This window comes from Neodiprion fabricii, chromosome 7 (genome assembly GCF_021155785.1).
Source record: "Neodiprion fabricii isolate iyNeoFabr1 chromosome 7, iyNeoFabr1.1, whole genome shotgun sequence".
NCBI classification, from domain to species: Eukaryota; Metazoa; Arthropoda; class Insecta; order Hymenoptera; family Diprionidae; genus Neodiprion; species Neodiprion fabricii.
This window is the reverse complement of record NC_060245.1, coordinates 5,523,634-5,545,545: the sequence shown is the minus strand read 5'-3', so window position 1 is coordinate 5,545,545 and position 21,912 is coordinate 5,523,634. Positions and strand designations below refer to the sequence as shown.

The 21,912-nt window shown below is 37.0% G+C and overlaps 1 protein-coding gene across 4 annotated transcripts in view; it reads left to right on the top strand.

The window, feature by feature from the left end:
- Positions 1-21,912, top strand: part of LOC124186270 — a 43,970-nt gene that overhangs the window by 14,168 nt on the left and 7,890 nt on the right. For 2 of the 4 annotated variants that reach the window (XM_046577817.1, XM_046577815.1), the window contains 2 exons: positions 4,782-4,942; positions 13,802-13,959. In XM_046577817.1, the coding sequence (XP_046433773.1) occupies positions 4,789-4,942; positions 13,802-13,959 (312 nt within the window). In that variant the 5' untranslated portion in view covers positions 4,782-4,788. Of the gene's footprint in view, positions 1-9; positions 272-295; positions 315-4,781; positions 4,943-13,801; positions 13,960-21,912 lie in introns of those variants that run through there. The other 2 variants (XM_046577816.1, XM_046577818.1) reach the window with 2 other exon arrangements.

Genomic DNA, 21,912 nt, shown 5'->3' with positions numbered 1-21,912 from the left:
GACATTCAAGTGTCGGCCCGGTGTGTTTTTGTTTACAAATACTTGATCCGGACGTGCGAAGTTATGTTTCAGGTTAGGTGCGTGCGACGTAAGATTTATTTCCGACTGACACGGCGACGTTCGGCGTTCGTCTCACCGATTCGATTCGAAGGCACGGTGCGCAATGTTCGTGAGACGAGAACGACGCGCGATTCTCGACAGTTTCAGAGTAGTCGGTTTGGAAAAAGTGACAGCGGCTAAATCCGTATTACCAGAGATGAGTTGGCAACAAGTACGTAGTTTGGCATCACTGATTAGGATTTTCAATAAAATAGGTGATCGATTAACTAGTAATAAATATTCATTCGATGCCAATATTTAAATAGTTTGACATCGTGTTCGATTGTTTCATACAACAGGATAATGTTTCTAAAGAAATAGACGACTTGTTAACTAGTAACGAATCTCTATTTCGCACAAAGAAGTGGATAAAAATATACGATTTGTTAATAGTAAGTGAATCCTGTTCACTGTGACAAGACTTTTTTCTCGGTGTGGAAAGTTTTTGTCATAGATAAAAGAAAATCGACGTTATCAAGTAAGTGCGGAAAATATCGCTGAGCATGTTAGTGGAAAACTGCAGATAATATATACTTAAAGCATAAGCAAATACGGGACTGCTTCCTTGCCACAAATATTTGGATATTTGCCATCGTGACAAAGCGCACGTATAAATAGGACAAATTTTATCACCGCGAATGAGATGGCAGCATACAAGCAGAAAGAATAAAGAAAACTCGAGTACTACCGCTGAATGCAATTCGTATGAGATATTTATTGCTCATGTAATACCGTAACCTAGATTTTGATGCGAAAATATGAACTCCGTAGATGTAGAATCGTAGGAGGGTCACAAATCTCGAGTCAATCACAATATGATGTTATAAGTTATCATTGTTTGAAATGTTTGATCCTTAATTTAAAACAAATTTTTCCTATCATACTGCGGGTAGGTCAAGAAAAATATGTTATGATTCTTGTTCAAACAGTAATTGTAAATGAAATGATATATTACAATTACTGTTTAAACAAGAATCATAACATATTTTTCTTGTTGTTACGACAACAGGTATTCGCATATTTTTTTTAAACAGGAAAATTGTGTCAAGGTTGTAGATTTCATTATTGTACAATTATATCAGTAATAGGAAGTAATCCTGAGTCGATGAAAAAGTTTGACAATCGTCACATTCGTGAATAATATTGTACACTTTAGTGGCTAGAAAGATATATGTATATATGTGAGATGCTTTTTACGGGTTATTGGAGAAATGAGGAAAATTGGAAACGAGCCAATTTCCCAGAAGGATCTGATGCCAAATAACACAAATTTATGTACCGTAGAGAAGCTTTCTTATGTGATAATACGTTATATCTAACAAGAAGTATCAGAATGTACAAGAAATAAATTTATTTTTCTCTGGGTTTTAGGTTTTTTGGATCACAGGTTTGATTTCTACTGCTCTCGAAAATACGAAAATCGAATTTTCGAACGGACAGCTCCAATCGATTGGCTTCAAATTTTTTTCATTAATTTTTGGATGAAAAACGAAAATTTTGAGATCAAGATGAAAGCGTTCGAAAACTGGATTTTCGTGTTTGAGGGAATAGCAAAAATGAAACCCGTGGTCCAAAAAATCTGAAACCCAGCGAAAGATGTTTCTTTTTTTTTTTTTGTGAACTCTACACCATGTTTAAAAATTGAAAAAATCATGGTTTGGTGTGGAATGCCTCATATATTAACCACCGAAACTCAGGCGACCGTTCTGACGTCCGACAAACGGCGTGTTTTGAGGCTCTGAAACCCAATTTCCGCCATACGACGACATTAGCAATTTAACAGCTGTAACGAACATGCACTATTCGAGATCATCCAATTTTAAGACTCATTTCCAGTAACTCTTGTGTCATCTACAATGATTTGAAATACCTAAGAAAGTTTTCATTAAACCACCCTCCAAAGTAAGTTTTCTCATAACGAGAAATGGAAAGTGTAATTTTCTCAACTTGAAACAAAAAATCGTGCCTTACTTACACCGAAGGGTGGTTTCACCCCCTTAAAGTGTTCAATGTTAGATAAAAAAAAAAAAAAAAATCACCTATCGCTTGGTTTTGTACTCCGCTACAACGTATTACAAAAGAAATCAAATCGGAGAGATCAACATGCGATACCTTCCTTGTTAGTACGAAAGTGAGAAAGAAAGCTTTAAGCGAAGAGAATCCCATCAGGCGCGCTTCAAAGGAGACATCAATGGCAGGGTGAAGGGAACTATAGAATAATATTTGCAGTCGGATAATGGGAGAAGGTACTTCCAAGAAGGGGGTGTTTCTCGAGGGTGCAGATTACGGTATATGTACCCATACCACCCATAATGCCGACGAAGTCGATAAAGCAACTATGCCTGGAATACAATGACGGGGCTTACGCTTCGACTTTTCTGAAAATAGTGCTCTCAGGTTATGCAGTTATTAATTAATCGCAGATTTTAACAAAGCACTTGGAATCTGTTACAAGTTTAGTTATCAGACAGATTTCAAAGCGTATCGAAGAGTCTGAGTTGCTGGTTGTCGATATAACCGATTTTTCTTCTATCGCGGGAGATGCAAGCGCTTCTGCGACATCTAGCGGCCATTTTTGTGGTACCTCAGAAAATTCCTCTTTTAGACTATATCGCAGTGATCAAATTAAGCTGAATAAAATCAAACTTTTTCCGAGCTTGCTATACGACGTTAAGAGTCTACGGAAGCTTTTAAACACATCTCTATAGTATTTGATTAAGCAACGAACTTGTAATTAGCTTAATGATTAAACTCGACTTCAGTACAATAGATAGTGCAGGTGGTTTTATGCATAAATGTGTTTAACGTTAGTCTAGTTCCATAATTCCAAGTGCTTCTGGTTCCTTCAGCAGTGTCAAAAGAAGTCGTGAATAATGCATGATATGCGGGAAAAAGAAGGGCGAAACGAAAAGGGAGAAGAATGAAATGAAAGATGAAGAAAAAATATGTATTTGGAAGAAACATTTCGGTTGAGAATAATTCTTTGTGTGTGACTCTGATTTTATTCTACATAACATGACAAAATCTATTTTTCTTTCCTTTTAGTCTAAGAACCGGTAGCCATTTGTCTTACGTAAATTCGTAAACAAGATTTTTCATCTTACCGTAATCTCTTGACATCGATGATAATTTATTCAGAAGTTTATCTGGCGTTTAAATTCTATTCCGAAAACGTGCCCTAAGTATATTGCAATTTGTTTGTCTCGCAGTTGCTGTTATGTCACATATTACATTACAGTATTATAAACATCTAATGACAGCATAATTCTAAATAATGGCCCAAGATCTTTGTGTTCAGTTTTGGTGTAGTGCATAAATTTACAGTAAACATTGATTTGAACTTTAGAGTAACTACGATGACGTGCGTTCCGTTATACTGTAAATTGTTCTGCATAAAAGCTGCAAAAATTGATCGAGCCACGGCATAATAATTTCTGCCGTTTGACGATAGATGGTTTTTATCGATTCCACCGGAATTTACAATCACGTATGAATAATTCGTGTTAATTGTCCACGATTCGAAACGCAATGACAAAACGGGCAATTCTCTCGCGCGAGTTGGCTGATTGTAAGTGAATTGGATGTAGTAAGAAAGGTTCGAATATTCATGGCATATCCTCCAGTGGATCGGATAGTCCGAATGGGCATTCGTATCCATTACACTGCCATCCAATTTACTCTCTCCGTTGCATCCGCGATTACGGTGGACGGTATCACCGATAAGGAGTCGCTAATATCGGCCACTATTACATCGAATTAGTCCAGGGGGAAAAGGTCGCTGGTATAATTGAATAGATGCAGCCAGATTACATTCAGGGAAACAGAAACGTTCCGTTGTGCTATGTTCGATGGTTTGCTGCACGTATTACATTTCACGGAGGGAAAGGAATTCTCGAATCAACCATATAGATTTTCTTGGAGTCCATTCGCTTCGAGCTAGTATCCTTTACTTGTTCCAAGTACGATGACTTCGATTTAGTCAGATTGTCGAAATGATTTGGTCATGCTAATTCCTCGATTCAACAAAAGTCTTTCTCGTTGTGATCGGGTGAACCTTTCAATCTGTTTCCGAAATTGAGACAGCTAAATGTCATTTCATTCGAAGTTTATGTAATGTTCCTCCGAGTCGCATGTTCGTTGTCAGATACTATTAGGAACTTCGAATAAAACAAGTGCACGAACCTAACCGACAAAAAATTTACATCGATCGAATGCCATACTTTGTTGATGTAACCGGAGCTTATTTCGTACAACTGGTTGAATCAGTTCCACTAATTCGTTTACGAGGTAAAAGAAATGCTTTGAAACAAGTAGAGAATGTATCCGTCGAAAACATCGGTATACTAGTACTATAAACGGCCAATGGACGGCGAAGCCTCTCGCTACAGAAATAGCGTCAGAGATAGTTATGAAACCGGATAGTCGGCCAGGATATCATTTACGAACACCGTAATGTTAAGTTGTCATTAGATCTATTACAAACGAAGACAACGTAATACCAAGTTTCGAATCGTCGAAATTGATGTCAACGATAAATAAACATAGACCAACACAACAAATTTCATTAGATGTTTCAACCATTGTAATCCAAGAACAGGCGGCTCTTCACGTACTTCAAGCATGGATTTCGCGCATTTTTATGTCAGACTTTACTCAGGGTTCGTCTTATTTGTGATTTTCAGGTGAAGAATGTGGAGTTCGGTGACAGCTGCAGGAACTGAGAATGGTCCAGCACCACCATCGCGAAGTAAACACAGCGCTACCCTGCTTTCCGGTCATGTGTACCTTCTGGGTGGTCGAAACGGCAATCTTCCCTTGAAGGACTTGTGGCGCTACAGCCTTGGTGAGTTTTTCAGTCATTCCCATAATCTGGTACTCATTTAAAGGAGAACTGATACGGTTTTAACGCTTGATTTTTGACTTGACTTTGAATAGCTGCTTTTGATACGAAAATGTTCCCAAGTAACCAACGATTATATATGTATACTGAAAAGCACTGGTTTCATCCTTACTTCAAATTTATCAATTCCAAAAGTGGTCCAACATTGTTTGATTGCACTTATTTCGCTCTAACCGACGTTTCTCAACGTTAATCAGCGTTGGCAGATAATGGCCATGAAAAAAAATTCGTTATCTAATCAATCCATACGTACATCGTATACATATAACTGTTGAATAAAAACGGGGAAATTTTCACCCGAGTTAACGATGTTATACCGGCGATAATGACAGTGATAATCGTATACCGATCATAACCATGAGATGGAGCAGAATTGTGATAATTTTCGGTAGTTTGATCCACGGCAATCAATCTTGTGATAACTATAAGTTTCCTACACTGAGAAAAATTTCGTTTGTCGTGGTGACAAGAAAAATTCGGTAAGACGGGCATCGTTAAAAAAACTGTTTGAATATCGTTGGAATTACGAAAAACGAGGTACGCGTAACAATTTTGCGCTATTATCGATCCTTGTTTGGTTATTGCAACGTAAAATCAGTTTCTGAGGTTTATTTTACTTTTTTAGTTGAACAAGGCTTTAACGTCAATCTATTCTTGCACGAGCATTAAATTTTCGCAACAGTTGCAAGAAAATATATAGTAACAATGATCGTAACGAGAAAGAATAGTAACGGATACTAGACTTTCCGGTGACAGCTAGAAAACTAATTTTCATTTTCTACCTAGAACTATATTTTGTCGATTGTGGTAAAAAATGAAAATAGTTAAGGACTGAACGGTAACCGGAAATAAAAAATTCTCTCAGTTTACATTCCATTTACCTAGATGCAAGGATTTTGGTGGCTTTCCTCGCAGTTAAATTTTACCATTATAGTAAATCTTGAACCCACGGGATTTAGGCGTCGCCACAGGCAGGATACCATTATTCAGACTAACCGAGTTCCCGAATCCTGAGGTTTAAGTCACGCGTTGAGGTGTGACTTATATATGCCCATCTCTCCTTCCGAACAAACTATGTGCATTAAGGTCGGGTTTTTTTCTTCAGCTTTGTTATTTATTCGTACATACCAGCAAGTACTTTCAAGATTTTTTCAAGCCCTTTCAAATCGCTATAACGACAATTTAATACAGCAATCCACCTTCGAGGAAATTACTCGCAGATACTTTAAAGAGCATGAAAAACTCTGAAAAGTACCTTTTGACTTTCGTTTTAAATCAATCAATCTAATTTTGTGGAATTTTTGTACACTTCTGAAAAATCAAAACGATGCAAATAACTAGATTGAACATTTTCAAAGATGCTTCGTTACGTTAACGTTAATTTCAATCTCGCAATTTACTGCTTGTTGCCCATTCTGTAAGTTTTCACATCCGTCTGTTTGTCGTTTTGTTTTCCCCTGAAAAAAACTGAGTAATAGCTTTGGTAGGTATTATAGGTACGAATCTATGAAATAAAATATTTATAAAATACTTTTTTTTCTGTTTTTTTTAGTACTGCTAGAATCAACTTCCAAATTTTTGGGTTAAATATATATGTATCAGTGGTAATGTTTATATTTAAATATTCATCTAACATCACTACTTGTTGTTTACGGGGATTTTAAGCACATTCAGAGCTCCGTAAGTACAAAAGAAAAAGATTGAATAGGAATTGTGAAGAAAGTAAAAAAAGATAGCATAAGTCTTTTGGAATTATCCAGTCTTCTTACTAAGTGTATTTTTTTGAATATTATTTTTTTTCATAAAAATTGATCAAATATCTGTAAATATTCATATCTTGCATAAAAGTGAATCTTGATATGCTGTAAAAAAGCTCTTTATTTCAATTCGACATACCGAAATACCTTAAAAAAAAGAATTATACCTTAAGGGGGAAATTAAAAGTTATATTTCTCAGGCCTGTGTAATTGATCCGACGGATTATCCTCTTCAGTAAACGGGGTCAACCCGGTCAATATTTGTGGCTAGTCAAAGGAAGGTAAAACAGTTCTGTACAAGTAGCTACAACACCATAAGCCTGCCTTTAACATGCATCGATGCAAGGGTGCAGCGGGTATGTTTGGTGGACTCATTTCCGGATCGCTGCAACACGCGTCAACATTCTACGATGTTTGCTTCCCTACGTTGTTATCCCTAAGTAATTGATGTAGGACCCTCATTCGCATTGAGGCAAGTCATCGCAAACCGTATTCGTCAACGATATCATGAACTCAAAAAACACCGTAGACTTCTTTTCGATTCTCGTTGTTTATAGAGTGGGAGAGAAAATGAGGAACTGCAGAGTTTACTCATGGATCACAATATACCTGCACTGAGAGAAATTTTAGTTCCGGTTACCGCTCAGTCCTTATCCTTATCCAGTCCTACGTCCAGATCATCCGAACTAGATTCTTGACGCAGAATTCTCGATTCTCATGAATACTTCAACCCTGTTTCTTACTTTCCATACACGAACATGACTGTGTAAGAACTCTTCGAGAATATATGAATGGAAACTGCTGGTATTTCGATGTCGCAAACGATCATGCAAAAATTCTCTCACTCAAAGGGGTTTCCGACAACCCAGGATATTCTCATGAATATTTTTATCGATATACTCGATACGATTTGATATTCACAGTCAGAGAAGATCGTTGCCGCGATTTTTCAACGGCAGCCGGTGCTGAATTACTTATTGTACTCGCGAATGCACTGATAAGCAGTATACAATTAGAAACTCTTTATTCTAACCAGCGTTGCCAACCTATCGGACGAATATTTCTTTAAAAGGCGCCAAGACCATTCTTTAGGTATCTTAATTGCGCCACAATATTTCTTCATATTTCTCATTCTCGAGAGTAATGTTTGACGGTATTGGACCTCAATGAACACAGGAATACATTATATATTTCATTTTATCAGTTTATAACATGAACAATTTTTTTAAAAATATATAATGATAATTACCGTACAAGGTAACAGACAGATTTATATCCAGACCATCAACTTGTCAAATAATTTCGTTTGAAAACTGGGAATCTGTTGTTTCGATTTCACGAAGCATTTTTAGAGGATTGGCCATCAGTCTTGAAAATTCGTCTGAGATCTTCAGATTAACTTCAGATTTCTGCCTAAATGACAATATTAATTATAATATAATCAACAAATACATCGCGTACCTATAAAGTTAGCCAACTTATATCTAGGGAATCAACTGGGAACTAAACCTACTGTTGGTCACAAACACACTACAAGAAAAGAAAGAAACACAAATTACCGTGACGTGTGAAAAATCGGTTAAAAGACAATCGTTCGAAACGTTTGCGATTCGAATTCAAATCCCAAAAGCATCGTTCACGAAATTCACACAAGGTTAAAAATCTAGTGAATTCGTTTGATTTCACTCCACGATAAATCATTTTACCCGTAAGATTACTTTTCTCAAACAATCGCGTGTAATTTCTGCTCTTGCGTGTAACTCGGGGCAGACGAATAGAACGTGCAGGGAAATTTCTGACCGCACGTAGCTCCGTCAGACTATGAATCCTGAATGAGAGAGAGAGAGAGAGAGAGAGAGAGAAACGGAACGCATGTGTGTGCACACTTATACGTAGGTGGGTGAATATTAAACCGACCCCTGCAGAAGGGTTGCACCCCTTTCTCGTATCCCCAGGGAATCGGCCACAGAGTATTTCGGGTATTATGCCGCCGTTCCGCGATGCTTTTTCTCCGTGACAAAAATATCTGACGCGGAAACGCGTAACCCAGAACTAAAGGGAAGTAGAACGTTCGAAAAACGAAAGGACGATATTGCAAAAAAAAAAAAAAAAATAACAAGCTTAATACGTGTAATATTGCCAAGTTCCGTAAAATGCAGGCTGAAAAGTAATCAAGTAGAAGAAGAAAAAAAAGAAGAGTATATCAGATTGTATTAATTAATTATTAATGGTGCCCTAGGCATGGTGTATTATATTATTATTATTATTATTATATCCCTCTTTGTGATGTTTTTGGTTATACTTTTAATTATTCTTCAATCTTACCAAACTATAATTAAAATTCATATTACCTGGTACCAACACAACGGAACTTATCGCAATAAACGACTGCTGATTTTTAGACAGCTGTGTATACTTTTCTGCCGCGTGAATTGAACAACGTATCATCGTGCATTTGAAGCGATATTCAGAGACGATGTACGGTATGATATAAATACAAAAGTCAAAATCTTTATACCAGCTTAAGTGAAGACGATTTTTTGAAAATTGGAATTACATTTTAGCAATGAATTGGAAATTAAAGAACTCTGGAAACTTGGTAATATACTACTGGTGTAATACCTATATAACATATTTATTCATGTATCGTTATTCATTTTATTATTAAACATGGTTAATCATCGACTTCTAGACATGCTGTCAAACACTAATATTTTAAAAGTGTTAGGTTTTTTTTTGGATTAAATAATCCGACGATGTACGGCTACTTTTTGCCCAAAGCCTTTTTCAATCTGCTCTAACAGCGTATTGATTATTTAATAAAATTATTATGGATTAGCATTATTAAAATTACAAGTCATTTTTCCGGATTCACAGCTTTTGCTATTTTTTTGTGCAGGTATGATGATTTTTATTCTGCGTAACGCTTATCGATAATAACTGTCATATTTTTTCAACATCGTCTCAACACAGTTCTTCTGAACAATAAATCAAGGTGAGAAATCAAATCGTGTTAGTAATAAACTAGACATTCGATCATTTTTCTCGACAGAATTTATTCGTATTGCCAATTTTTCGCCTGTAAACTTTCAACAATTGGATCAAGTCCACATCTCGAATTGTCAGGCCTGAATGATATTACCTGTCCAACGGTTGAACGATAAAAAAACAAAGATGGCGAAAAATGGACCCAAAACACTGTCCCTCGTTGTTCAAGCGATACGGAATATGAGCGAGGTTCAAGGCTGCACATCCAGGGAAATCATTAACTATATCACCTCTGAGTACGGTGTGAATGAACCGACGGTGAAACGACAGGTTGTTAAATAGCTTACCGATATTATACCTAAAATCGATGAATCTTACGTGACGCTACAATTCACACGCATGCAAATTTTCTAGATAAAAAAATATATCCAAGCAGGCTTGTCAATTTAGCAAGATCGTGAGTCAATCTTGCAAAATTCTTGAAAAAAAAATTTGATGTATTTTTGTCCCTATCATCAAGTATTCTAAAACTCGCTGGTCTAGGGACTTATTTTTTTCACATATGCTTGTTTTTTTTATGGTGGTATAAGAAACTTGCTGACGAGGGTCAAGCGGTGCTCGAATTTTCATTGTTGTGTGAAATATTTAAACGCGGATTTTTGCAACAACTCGTAACGACTCTTTATAGCCGACTTACTCGTGAAAGTATCTTAATTCGTACGCAAAGTCTTATGATTATTGAAAAAAATATCCAGTACAATTTCTCGATTTAGATGCATGGGGTATTGAAGCAATGCCTCGCGTATGGAATTCTAAAATGTCTCAACGGACGCTACAGTTTTACGTCGAGAAACGAGCCGCGGTCATCGACGGATAGAAAGTTGTCCGATAAAAAGTGCAGCAGCAAGCCAAGAAAATACTCCGTCAAGAATAAGAGACGCCATTCGAATCGACGTGCTAAAGGGACACGCGTCAAACGACTCAAAAAAAAACACCGACGTCGCAACAATGTCGACGCCAGTTTTCACAACGATATCAAAAGTTTCGGCAGCACTCGGAACACTCGAAGCTTTACAAGCGCTGCTGGTGCTTCCGGCACCAGTCGTGTTTAGACGGTTTAAAAATATCGACAAAATCCTGCCCACCACCTATAGCGTTAATTTTAACGTCCCAACGTGTCGTTAAAAATCCATCGCTTTTGCAAGAAACTGCACTGACAAGAATTCATTTGTAATTATACAAAACAACTCGGTAAAAGTCGGAGGAAATTCTTTGGATGAGGGTCTCCTTAAGGGGGTTTGTAATATTACATGTCTCTACGACTTTGTTTTGTAATAAAGTTTACGTGTCAAGTATTCTTGTTACTCAATTTTAGTTTTGGAAGTAAATATTCGTTGGTAAAAATGGAGACATTATTTTTCTATGCAAAATCATAGGTAAGCCCAATTTTTGCTCATGGATATTCGATAAATGCCTCAACATATCATAAACAGGGTGTTTCCAATAAAACGCTGCGGTATATTGGATTGCCTATCGCTGAGGAGAACAAATATCGGTAATACAGAGCTACGGAGTTATCGCGTTTAAAGTTCTCGCGAGTGAGCTGGAACAGTCCGTATTGCAGAGCGTGTGGATTTGCCCAAGCAGTTGTTTCGATGTTTATAACCTATACTGAAACGTTCAGTGATCGCGTTCTGGAGTCGCGTTAACGATCTACTGGCTTTACATTTCGAAACAGTGAGAACATTCTTTAAAAATTCATCTGTATTCAGAAAAATCAACGAAATCATTTTACATGACATAAAAAAAAAAAAAAAAAAAAAAAAAGGAAACCACCCTATAAATGTGTTGAACAATGTTTTCTTTTAAAACAATTCATTGATAACTTGGACATTGTTATTATTCATATTTAATTTTCTCATCGTCTTTATCGTGGTTGATTTTTTCCGATTTTTATCTTATCTTAAAGTGATTATATGACTTGATACTGACTCGGTATCAAGTTTCCCTGAGTGGTAGACAACCCAATACACTGCGGGGTTTACTTGAAAACACCATGTAGAAACCAAACATTAACACATGTTTTTCGGTAACGGCAGAGTGAATATGTTGCATCGGACGAGCGAAATACGCCGTGAAAAATTCAATTAGAGATTGAAGTATAAGAAAAGTATGCCAACGACTTAGGTATGCTAATACGGGAAGAAATATGGGGCAATATAAGTGTAGCTGGGGATGTGCTTTGCGCCCCCTCGCAAGCTCGAACGCCTAAGGTCTCTTCTAAATATTGACCACGACGAGTTCATGCAATTTGAATCTGCCCTTAACTTTAATAAAACGTGGTTCCCTGAGGAGCGAGAGGTCCTTGAACCGCGCGCTTGGGGGAATCTGTCGATGCAGTGAGAGCGGAGGGTGTAGCTCGGCACAAAGAACTCAGGATCCACAGAATCCGGACCCTCGAGCCTCGAGGATTGTTATATTTAACGCTTAGTATTTTTTGCTGGTCGGCTGAATCCGACAGAAGAAATCGTCGAAATTTGTCCATCGGTAATTTGCCTCGCGGTTTTCCGTCTCGATGTTGTGAAAACGGCGTCTGATTATCCCAGGCAAGAGACACTGCTCGGCATTGATGAGAAAAATTACAATTGTATTACAATAAATTTTTACCGACTCGAACATACATAAATATCACTTACACGGATTGTAAGTAAAACGAAATCAAATACTATTTACAAATTCGGTTGGTATATTATTCCATTACAATTCACCATACGAATTACAAAATGCGAATGTAATTTGCATTTTTTCCTTCGTCCAAATTACATTTATATTTTGTTTCATTTTCTTATCACAAAATACAAACGTCAATTGTAATTTACATTTCAATGGTAAAATGTAAATTACAAATTGAATATGTAATTTGTAATTATAGTGTAATTAATTAGAAATCAGAACTAGGCAATGCCGGATATGTACCGCCTGTGGGTAAGGTAGTTCTTTTATTTTCTTTTTTCTTTTTTTTTTTCAAGCAAACTCAGCAGGTCACGAGGAACTCACGAACGAGTTACTCGGCACTGGGACGCGTGCTTTTAGAACAAAGAGGAACTTCCGTCTGAGTTTATAACACGCCACCGCCTACTCTAGTCGTTGGGCTCTCCTAGAGATGGCCAAGATTGATTGCATCAAACACTACGTGCCGTATCAATCTCCTTGTTCGTAAAACAATGCCACCGTTGTCCGGGAGTCATTGCAACGTCATGGAATGATCGGTCAAATTAAAAGTAAAGAAGCCGCCCCCGCGTAAGCTCTGGAAGATTGCATCGCGCATTTCTTGCTAACTTTGAATTAAAAAAGCTCGAAAAGCTTTACTTAAGAATCGTCAAGGGAGCCCGAAACAAAATTCTTGTTTTCGTCTTTCGACCGAGGAAACTGCGCAGAAATTCATGGAATTTCTTTCGGCAGGGTGAAACAAGTTTCCCAATTACATCCTCAGAGACCTTTTCGTCCCGCGAAATTTAATCGACCGTTTTTGCCTCTGCCCTTCGACCACAGTCTTTTCGTCCTGAAGAAGAAAAGTTGAAAGTGCGCAATGCGCCGAGACTGCCTTCTTTCAAGGCATACAACGTCTCGACACTAATGGTTCCATTTTGTACCTTTCCTTTCTTTTCTTCTTTTTAAATCCCGAGTCTAGCCGTCGGCGTATTTTTTTACTAGAAAGAAATACACACCGAGGAAAGAACTTACACTCACGCTTTTTTTATCTTCCTGGTTTTTTAGGAGTTATTATACAGTTTATCCTTGTGTTTTTATGTGGGTATCTATAACTGCATCGTGAAGATTAAAATCCTTGGATTTGACTTCAGATTTTCGGAAGCTTTCAATGATGACGTACTACTTCACACTTAATGGTACCAGTTTTTGACGCTGATACGTATTAGTTGGACCGAAATACGGCTTGAAGAAACAAAGAAATAAGATTTATCACACTTCGTTGATCATTTTGCATCCTTGTGGGTGATAATTGCTGGAGTTAACATTGTTTTTATCATGATTGCAGCTGAAAGCAGATGGGAGGAGCTGCATCCTGGAGGTGAAAGGCCATCCGCCTTGCAAGAACACAGTGCAGTCGCTTACAAGGATTGTCTCTACGTTTTTGGTGGGGAGCTTGGATTCTCAGCAGGCACAGAAACGCCGCTTTGGGTTTACAATGTGAAGGTAAGAAGCTACAATTTCACGTATTTGCGAAATCGACGTTACAGAATAAAGATACCCCAATGCTGTTGGGATTCTTGATTCCATAAGACGCCATTTTGTGATGCGCTGAATTTCTTTTAAACAAAAATCACGTTTTACTCTACATCGACTCAACGTCACAAAATGGAGATACAACAGCTTGCACGACATCTTCTGTCCTTTTTTATTTGAAAAATTTGCGTAAAACGATCAGCTGATTGCCTGCGTCGACGCCATGTTCGTTTAACTAGTGCTTAGAGCAACATGGCGTCGGCACGGGCGATCAGCTGATCTCTTCAGGCCAATATAACAAATACCAACGCGTAGAAAATATCGTGCAAGCTTTTGAATATTCATTATTTCGACGTTGAGTCAGAGAAGAGTAAAAAATATGCGTGAAAAAATGGTTTTATAATCAAATACGATCTAGCTGATTTGTGCTAAAAAAATCACTGCCGCCAAACGATGTCTTCTAATTAAGGATCGCAATAAACTGCGTTTGGTATTTGTTGTTACATTTGGTTAAAATGGTCAGCTGTTGTTCACCTAACCACGCCCGCATTCAGGTTTCCAATAGAATTCTTTCAATTCTTCGTAAGATTAATTATTTGGTAGAATGAAAGCGGCGCCGAATGAAGCCTGAAAAAGAAGCCCTACCGGTATAAAAATTGGCCGGAATTCACCTCACGGAGAAATAAATTTCGCGACGCATTTACGACTGGACTCTGGGGCGTTCGAGATAATTACCTCCTATCCAGACGATGGGGGAGCCGCTTGCTCCGTGAAGACGTGTCTCGAATTTCCAGAGTTACAGCTGAAAATAAAAATAAATATAACGGGAATGCTGTAGGCAGCAGAAAAAAAAGGGAGAAAATTAGAGTGAAATAGAAATCACAAAATGTCTACTCTTTTTTTTTTTTTATCAACATTGGTAATCAATTTTCCTTATGCAATGATACGATTATAATAATCAATGCAATTACCGAATGTCGAAACTAACGGGTGATCGTTTAAAATTTTATAAGCATATGATATATGATAAGCAGAAAATGGCTGCCGGCTTTTTTTTTTTTTTTTTTGGAGGGAGTCTCATGTCGAGAAGCCTGAAGGGAGGGAAGGTTGTGATTATGCAATATTGATAGCGGGGAGAAGATCTTCCCTCCTTATTAAGGGGGGTTCTTTTAACACCTTCCGTAACTCATGCTGTCTGCATTTCCATCCACCCCTGAAACTGCTGTAATATTTAGACCTTCAATTTCAACAACGGGGAGGTATCGAATTTTATTTCTTTTCTTTGGGATGGCTGTCTTTAATATAAAGTGAGTAATTCTTGTTGGTAGCATATCAGAATGTATAAAAAAAGGTGTCAACAATAATGAAAACAAAGTCTTGTACCCAACGAATTTCGAATTGGAAAATTAGACACACGTTCAACTAAGTTTTATTCCATGATCCGAGTTCGTGATTGATTCTTTTTATAGAAAATCTAAGTTTGAGATGAGAGATCTTTTTTTTCACTCCATTAAGTGCTTCACTGATTGTGAAAATAGTGCACCTTGTTTCCGGTCGACTTCGTTGAATGACCGTTTGTTTTCCACCCAAAGGTAATCAGACCTAGAACCGGAAATGAAAAATTGGGAAAAGGAATTCAGAGAGATTCAGAGAATTCACCCGTTAAAAATTATCCTGAACCTGAAACTTTTTTACTTCATATTTTCGTTGGCGAAAGGGACGTTGCTCGGCATTCGCCTGTCAAGTCTGAGTGATTTTATTACAGACTTTAAGTAAATCTTGATTATGGTAAGAAATTTATTCAGACCGTCATATTATGATCGAATAACATCGGACGAACGGTAATTCTGAGGCGTACAAATTTCAGTCCATGATTCGATTACTCGTTTATCGAAAGCATAGAAGAAAAGAGGATGTCGACACGTTACCGGACCATCCCTTCGATCCTGCAAAGAGTATTGCCCTGGCTTTTGGCAGGTCATCAATTGCCACCATTGTCGTCGCAACTCCCCCCTGCAAAGTGTCGCACATCTGAGATCATTATTCTTCGAGGTGTCAAAAGATGAACTATTCTAGTTTTTGTCACAAGACGTGACATTGCATACCCATAAGAACACGGCCAAGGGTATAGTGACTAATAGACAGACCATCTAAATTGGAGATAGGTACGAGGTATCTTTCTTACGGTACCTACGTATATTCTAAATATCGAATTCAGATTAGACATTCATTTTGCTCCTAGGTTTCAAAGTGCTTTGATGTCATCGGCACTGCGTGATTCAGAACAGCTGAACACCCAAGTTTAATTTATAAATTTAGCGCCTATTTCAAACCCTGAGAAGAGATTCTATTTCAATGCAATATTAGACCCTACTTTGACGCTGAAAATCTTCGAAATCTCCCGATTTACCAAGCTTAGGCTCAAAGTAGGGTCTGTTTAGAACCTCCTTTAACCCTCCATAACTGTATTCATATCAACTTGAAGGTCCTCTCATTAAAGGGGCTTTTGTATTTGTAAGAACGTTGGATAAATAAGTTGGAATGCAGTAACCAATTTCCAAATCTTATTGAAACTTACAAAAATTATGGTTTTATACGAGCCTTGGTAGGGTCAAATGTAGGCGTTAAATATCGACTCTGTCATAGTCGAGGTATGGAACATTAAAACGGGTGTGTTTCCTCTCCTAGACAGGGACGAGTAGGGCAGGTCCAGATAATTTCGGCTGTTCTAGCACCCCGAGAAAACCGCTAAATCAATAGCAACGTCATCGGTAACAAGTTTTACACAACCCTGTCCAATCAGCGTCCAGAACTTGAGTGACGGAGGGTTCCAGACAGCCCGGGGTGGAGGACATCCAGCAAGCGGGGAGCACTCTGAACATATTGATGCAATAGCGGTTAGGGTGCACTACATGCGCCATGTATCCGTGTAGAACGTCACCTCTTCAGCGAGATCAGATGGATGTCACGATGATGTCTTGGCTAGTAATCGAGTTTTCCCGTTCGTTCCCAAGTTGGAAAATAATAGACGAAGACAAATTCCCCTCGGGGATGATCCTTGAGACCCTGACAGATGCTGCCACTTTTAGGTACCATGGTGCGAAACAAATCGTTCCACCCTAAACACGGTAGGAAGTAAAAACTCACACTGTCTTCTAATCGGCACGCGGATTCTCCTGCTTATTATTCCTCGACTTCCAGCCTCTTCTCCAGAGCTTGGAAACTTTTAACCATGCGGTGATTATTGATCGAACCATGACTCGAGGCTTAATCGTTACAGGAAATTAAACAGCATCGATGATAGTCGCGTGACGATGACTGGAGATTTTTTTTTTTTGTCTTCTCTTATGTTGCTCGATCGCGTGCGCCTCCTTCATCTTCGTGTGTATCTCAGACGGAAATTTGATCTGCTGATAGGATAACGGCGGTAATGTGAAAATAGATTCGGGCCACATGCTTGTAAGTGAATTGAAACGAATGGGAAGTGTTTTCCCTTGTTTGAAATATTTTTATGGAACGATGGACGATGTTTAACTTGAAATCTCCCGAAATAACTGAACTATAATGCTGTGGTAAAGAAAGAAGGGAATATATTGTATATTATAATATATACTTGTATTGATAAATTATTATTAATTGATTGATGGAAAATTCTAGGCTTGTTTTTATCGACTATCTGCGGTAAAGATCAGAATCGTTTGCTCGAGGCGATGACGTTTCAATTTTACTCAAGATTTACAACGATTATCCCTCGCGTAAATGGCAATCTAGACGGAGGGTCGTTTTTGGCAACATCTGGTGCTAACGGCCATCTCCTTCTAGCCTAATGTCCCTGGGGGTTTCTTGAGTATATGGGCACATTACACGTGCACAGTTACATGCTACATGCGTATAGTTACTCGGTGCAAAAAAACTTGACTACTAATTACCGCGCGACAGAATCAGTTTAAGCCTTTGAGTCATAGTGGTAAGTATTCTTGAAACCTATTTTATGTCCATTTTTTTGTATATCTAGAGAATTTTTCAACATATTTCTTTGCGCTTTTTTGCTACTTCTGATAGTATACTAACAGGGTTTCGATACTCGTGAGTAATTATTGCGATACAATGTAAATTATTAGTTTCAGAAACAAATTGATTGAAAAAAGTGGTGAAAATTTAACGGAATAATTCGTTTTCGAGAAAATTACACGTATAAATTTTTTATATAAATTTTAAGTTTTTTAGGTCGCTGATTACGGATCTGAAATCGGATTCTGAAAATTCTGCATACGGTTTTTGACCGTATTTGATTAGATTTGAAATTTTTATCCGCCATATTGAATGTGCCATCTTGAATATTGCAAAATTTTATATCAGATTCGTAATCAGCGAGTCCAAAAACCTGGAATACTATCTTGTTATAAAAATTGACCCAGCAAAATAACGTGTGACTCAAAGGGTTAAACTCAGAAAAATATGGAACAAGAAGATATTTTACAGTTGAAAAATGTACAGAAGATATCATAATCCAAGTGTGTACAATAGTATGTAATTGGTCAAGTTTATTCAGGCTGTAAAATAAAAGTACAGAATCGACTAATGCTTTTCTCGACGAATGATTACGACAACGTGTACCTAAGACGTTCTCATAATTTTCCCTTCTCTTCTTTTCAAATTCCTTGCAATATTTCAACTTTGTTAAAAAATTATGCGAACGCGAAATAACTTTATACACAGTTTCAACGCTTTGTCCAACGAAATAGCACGTATGCAAAATCAGAAACAAAGAAAGGGACCGAAAGAAGCGTTGTAGAAATTTCTTTGCTCTGGTATGTATGTATGTACGAAAGGTTGTCTTATACTCCTTGCGTACGGTATTACATGTACAACACACGTCGTTGAATATTACAGCTGGTCTCGGTTCGAAGGGAAAAGGTGAGGAAGTCAGCGAGAAAATGGTGCGAGACGACATGCCCCAGGAGGGTAAACTTCTCGAGTATACGCGTGCTGCGATATTGCAGCAGCAGCTACATATTTCTCATCCATGGAGGGATTCTTCTCATTTTTCTCTCCATCTCTCTGCTCTCGCCCCCCGTGCCTTTAAAACTTCGTATCTCTCCCCCGTAAGCTTTTTGCATACCGTACATATTGGACTGTATAAAAAAATGAATGGACTATTTTTTATTGCAAAATTCAAGTTGAAAATATCGTTCCAAATTACGAAAAAATAATAATATTAATATCCAGAGGTACATCATCGCGATTTTCTATTTTCCATTTGAATAATATGGGAAAATATTTATTTTTTGTTTTAAACTTTGGAATTTTGTAACCCGTCTACTACACATTAGTTTACCGATCAGACTAGAACGTATATTTGTAGGGAATTGAGTATTCGAATGAAATGTTTTTATTTCATATTCTTGTAGATTGGAAAAAAATATTTTGAACGTATTTTTTATTTTTTCGATCGAATAAAAATTGCCATTAGTATAACAGATTCAAAACTATAACATTGTGACGTCACCCGTGTTAAGATATATCTCTATATATATTAAAATCAGTGAAATTCAATCACCTATAACATGAAAAATTATCATTTTTGACTAAAAACAAAAAATACGTCCTCATTATTTTGGCTTGCACTGCATTATGCACCCCTAAAAATGGAAAAATAAAATTTCATTCAAATACTCAATTCAATGCTCTACAAAAAAGGTCTTATATCATTTTGTGATAAATCTACTCTTTCAAAAGTTATTCAAGGTCAAATATCGACAAAGGATCTCAAATAACTTTTAATAGAGTAGATTTATTATACAATGATAAGAGATTTTTTTTTCCAGAGCGTTCAATTCCCTACAAATATACGTTCCGGTCGTTTTTCTCTCTTTACTCGTCAATTCCAAGGTCGGAAATAATCATCTAACACTATAGTATATAATGTATTGTTTTATCGATACTTTTATCGCTGTATAGGAAATCACGAAACTGTGATTGTGTTATGCTTCCTTCCTGAAGACCTCACTTCGAAAATCACGACTATAGAAATCGGTGAACCAAAAATTTTTACCTATTTTTATTAATTTTTATAGGAAATAATCGCACGTCAAGCATTAAATGAATTATTACGTCTCTTTGAAAATACAATAACATAATATCACGTGAATTATAAACAAACGCTTATAGATATAGATGCTTTATTTCAAATCATTTAGAAACGGTAAAAAATCTGTAAGTCAACTCGTTCGATTACATTCTCATACGATGGTTCACTTTATTCGAAAGACTATTTTCTATAAATTCAATGAATTTTTATTTATTTTTCTGTTTTCTATTTTGAGAGAAAACATTAATTATGATTAATTATTACACTAATTGATTGATAAATAATTCGCGAAATAAATGATCAACCTTGCCAACTTTCTCACAATTAAAGGACCGGATTTTTCAAACAATGAAAGAAATCTTTCAAAGCTTGATTTTGACCTTAAGATTTAAACTTCTGATGTGACATGAATTTAAAAATGTTTGCTCATTGCCACGAGGAAATCCTTTGTAAAAATATGTTATACAAGATATTAGCCACAGTTCAAAATAAGTTTGAAAGAAAAAAAAAAAAAAAAAAAATTGAAATATTTAATATCAAAATCGAAGAATTACAAAATCTACGAACGATTTATTTTACGTGACTGTTAAAAATTTAGATAACATCTCATCTCCTTACCACATTTAAATATACTGCTTCGAACGTGGATTTTATCCCCATAATTTCAGCCCTTTGCAGGGTTGGCTTCTACTTTATCGTGTTGCTATGGCGACCGTTCGTTCATTTGTTTTTAATCACTGAACTGATGAAAAAGTGAGAGTAGTTACAAGGGGCGGGGGGTTCTCCGTTTTGCCGACTCCGTTCTGTGATTCCCCTCCTTTACATGATTTCCCTCCTCTCCAAGTACCAGGCGTTTCAAAGAATTCAGCACTAATTACGAATGCAGTTCTCCCAAACTTACTTGCTTCAAAATTCAAGTCGAGCACACTTCACGTGTCGTTTTTCATGTGAAAGTACATGTTAAATATCTACTAGTTGGTCATGTACTTGGAAAAAAAAATCTGTGCACAATTTTACAGTAATAGAAAAAATAATTCCTACTGGCGTACATAAGAATCGTAAAAATTTTATAGCATTGCGTTGTCGAAGATTCCAATCAGAACGATAAGAATGTTTAAACTCTTGTGTTTTCAATCCAACTTTAATGTTTACGAGCACATTTACTAGATAATCAGATTATCTAAAAAAACATTCGATAAATTTTTCATGACGGTATTATGTACAGTTAATAACGTGTAAACTGTATTCCAATTGACGAAAATCTGTCGTAACGTAATTGAACAAATTTATTTTAACTTTCTACCTTTCCATTGAATAATCTTTTCTCGTATCTTTGATATAATTAATCTTATAGCTTGTGTAATTCAAATTTGCTTAGATCCATTTTTGTCAAATAGTATGAACGGTATTTTAAGTCATTCGTGAAAGTCAATCATTGGCGCCAATCATTTTCCCTGAAATTATTTACACAGTTTTATTTCGTCACTTTTTTCCTAACTTCTAATTCAAAGTTTTCAGACATTTTCACCCTTAAATTTCTAAGGAGATGCTCGGGTCTATAAACTCCAATGTATCGAGTGATTGAATAGTGTGACTATATGCTTGGACGACACTACCTCACGTAATTACTTTCGTCACTGTCCTCCACCCCCAACTGGCTGCAGTCTTCTTACCCTCGAGGGTAAAAGCTCTATGATTGCCACTACACATCAAAAGAACCAACTCGAATATCTCTCGAGGCGCAGAACGCCTGCAGAGCAAATGCAGGCCAGCTCGACAAGCTTTTTTGAAGGAACGCCTTAATCTCCAGGATATTGAAAGAATTCACTCAA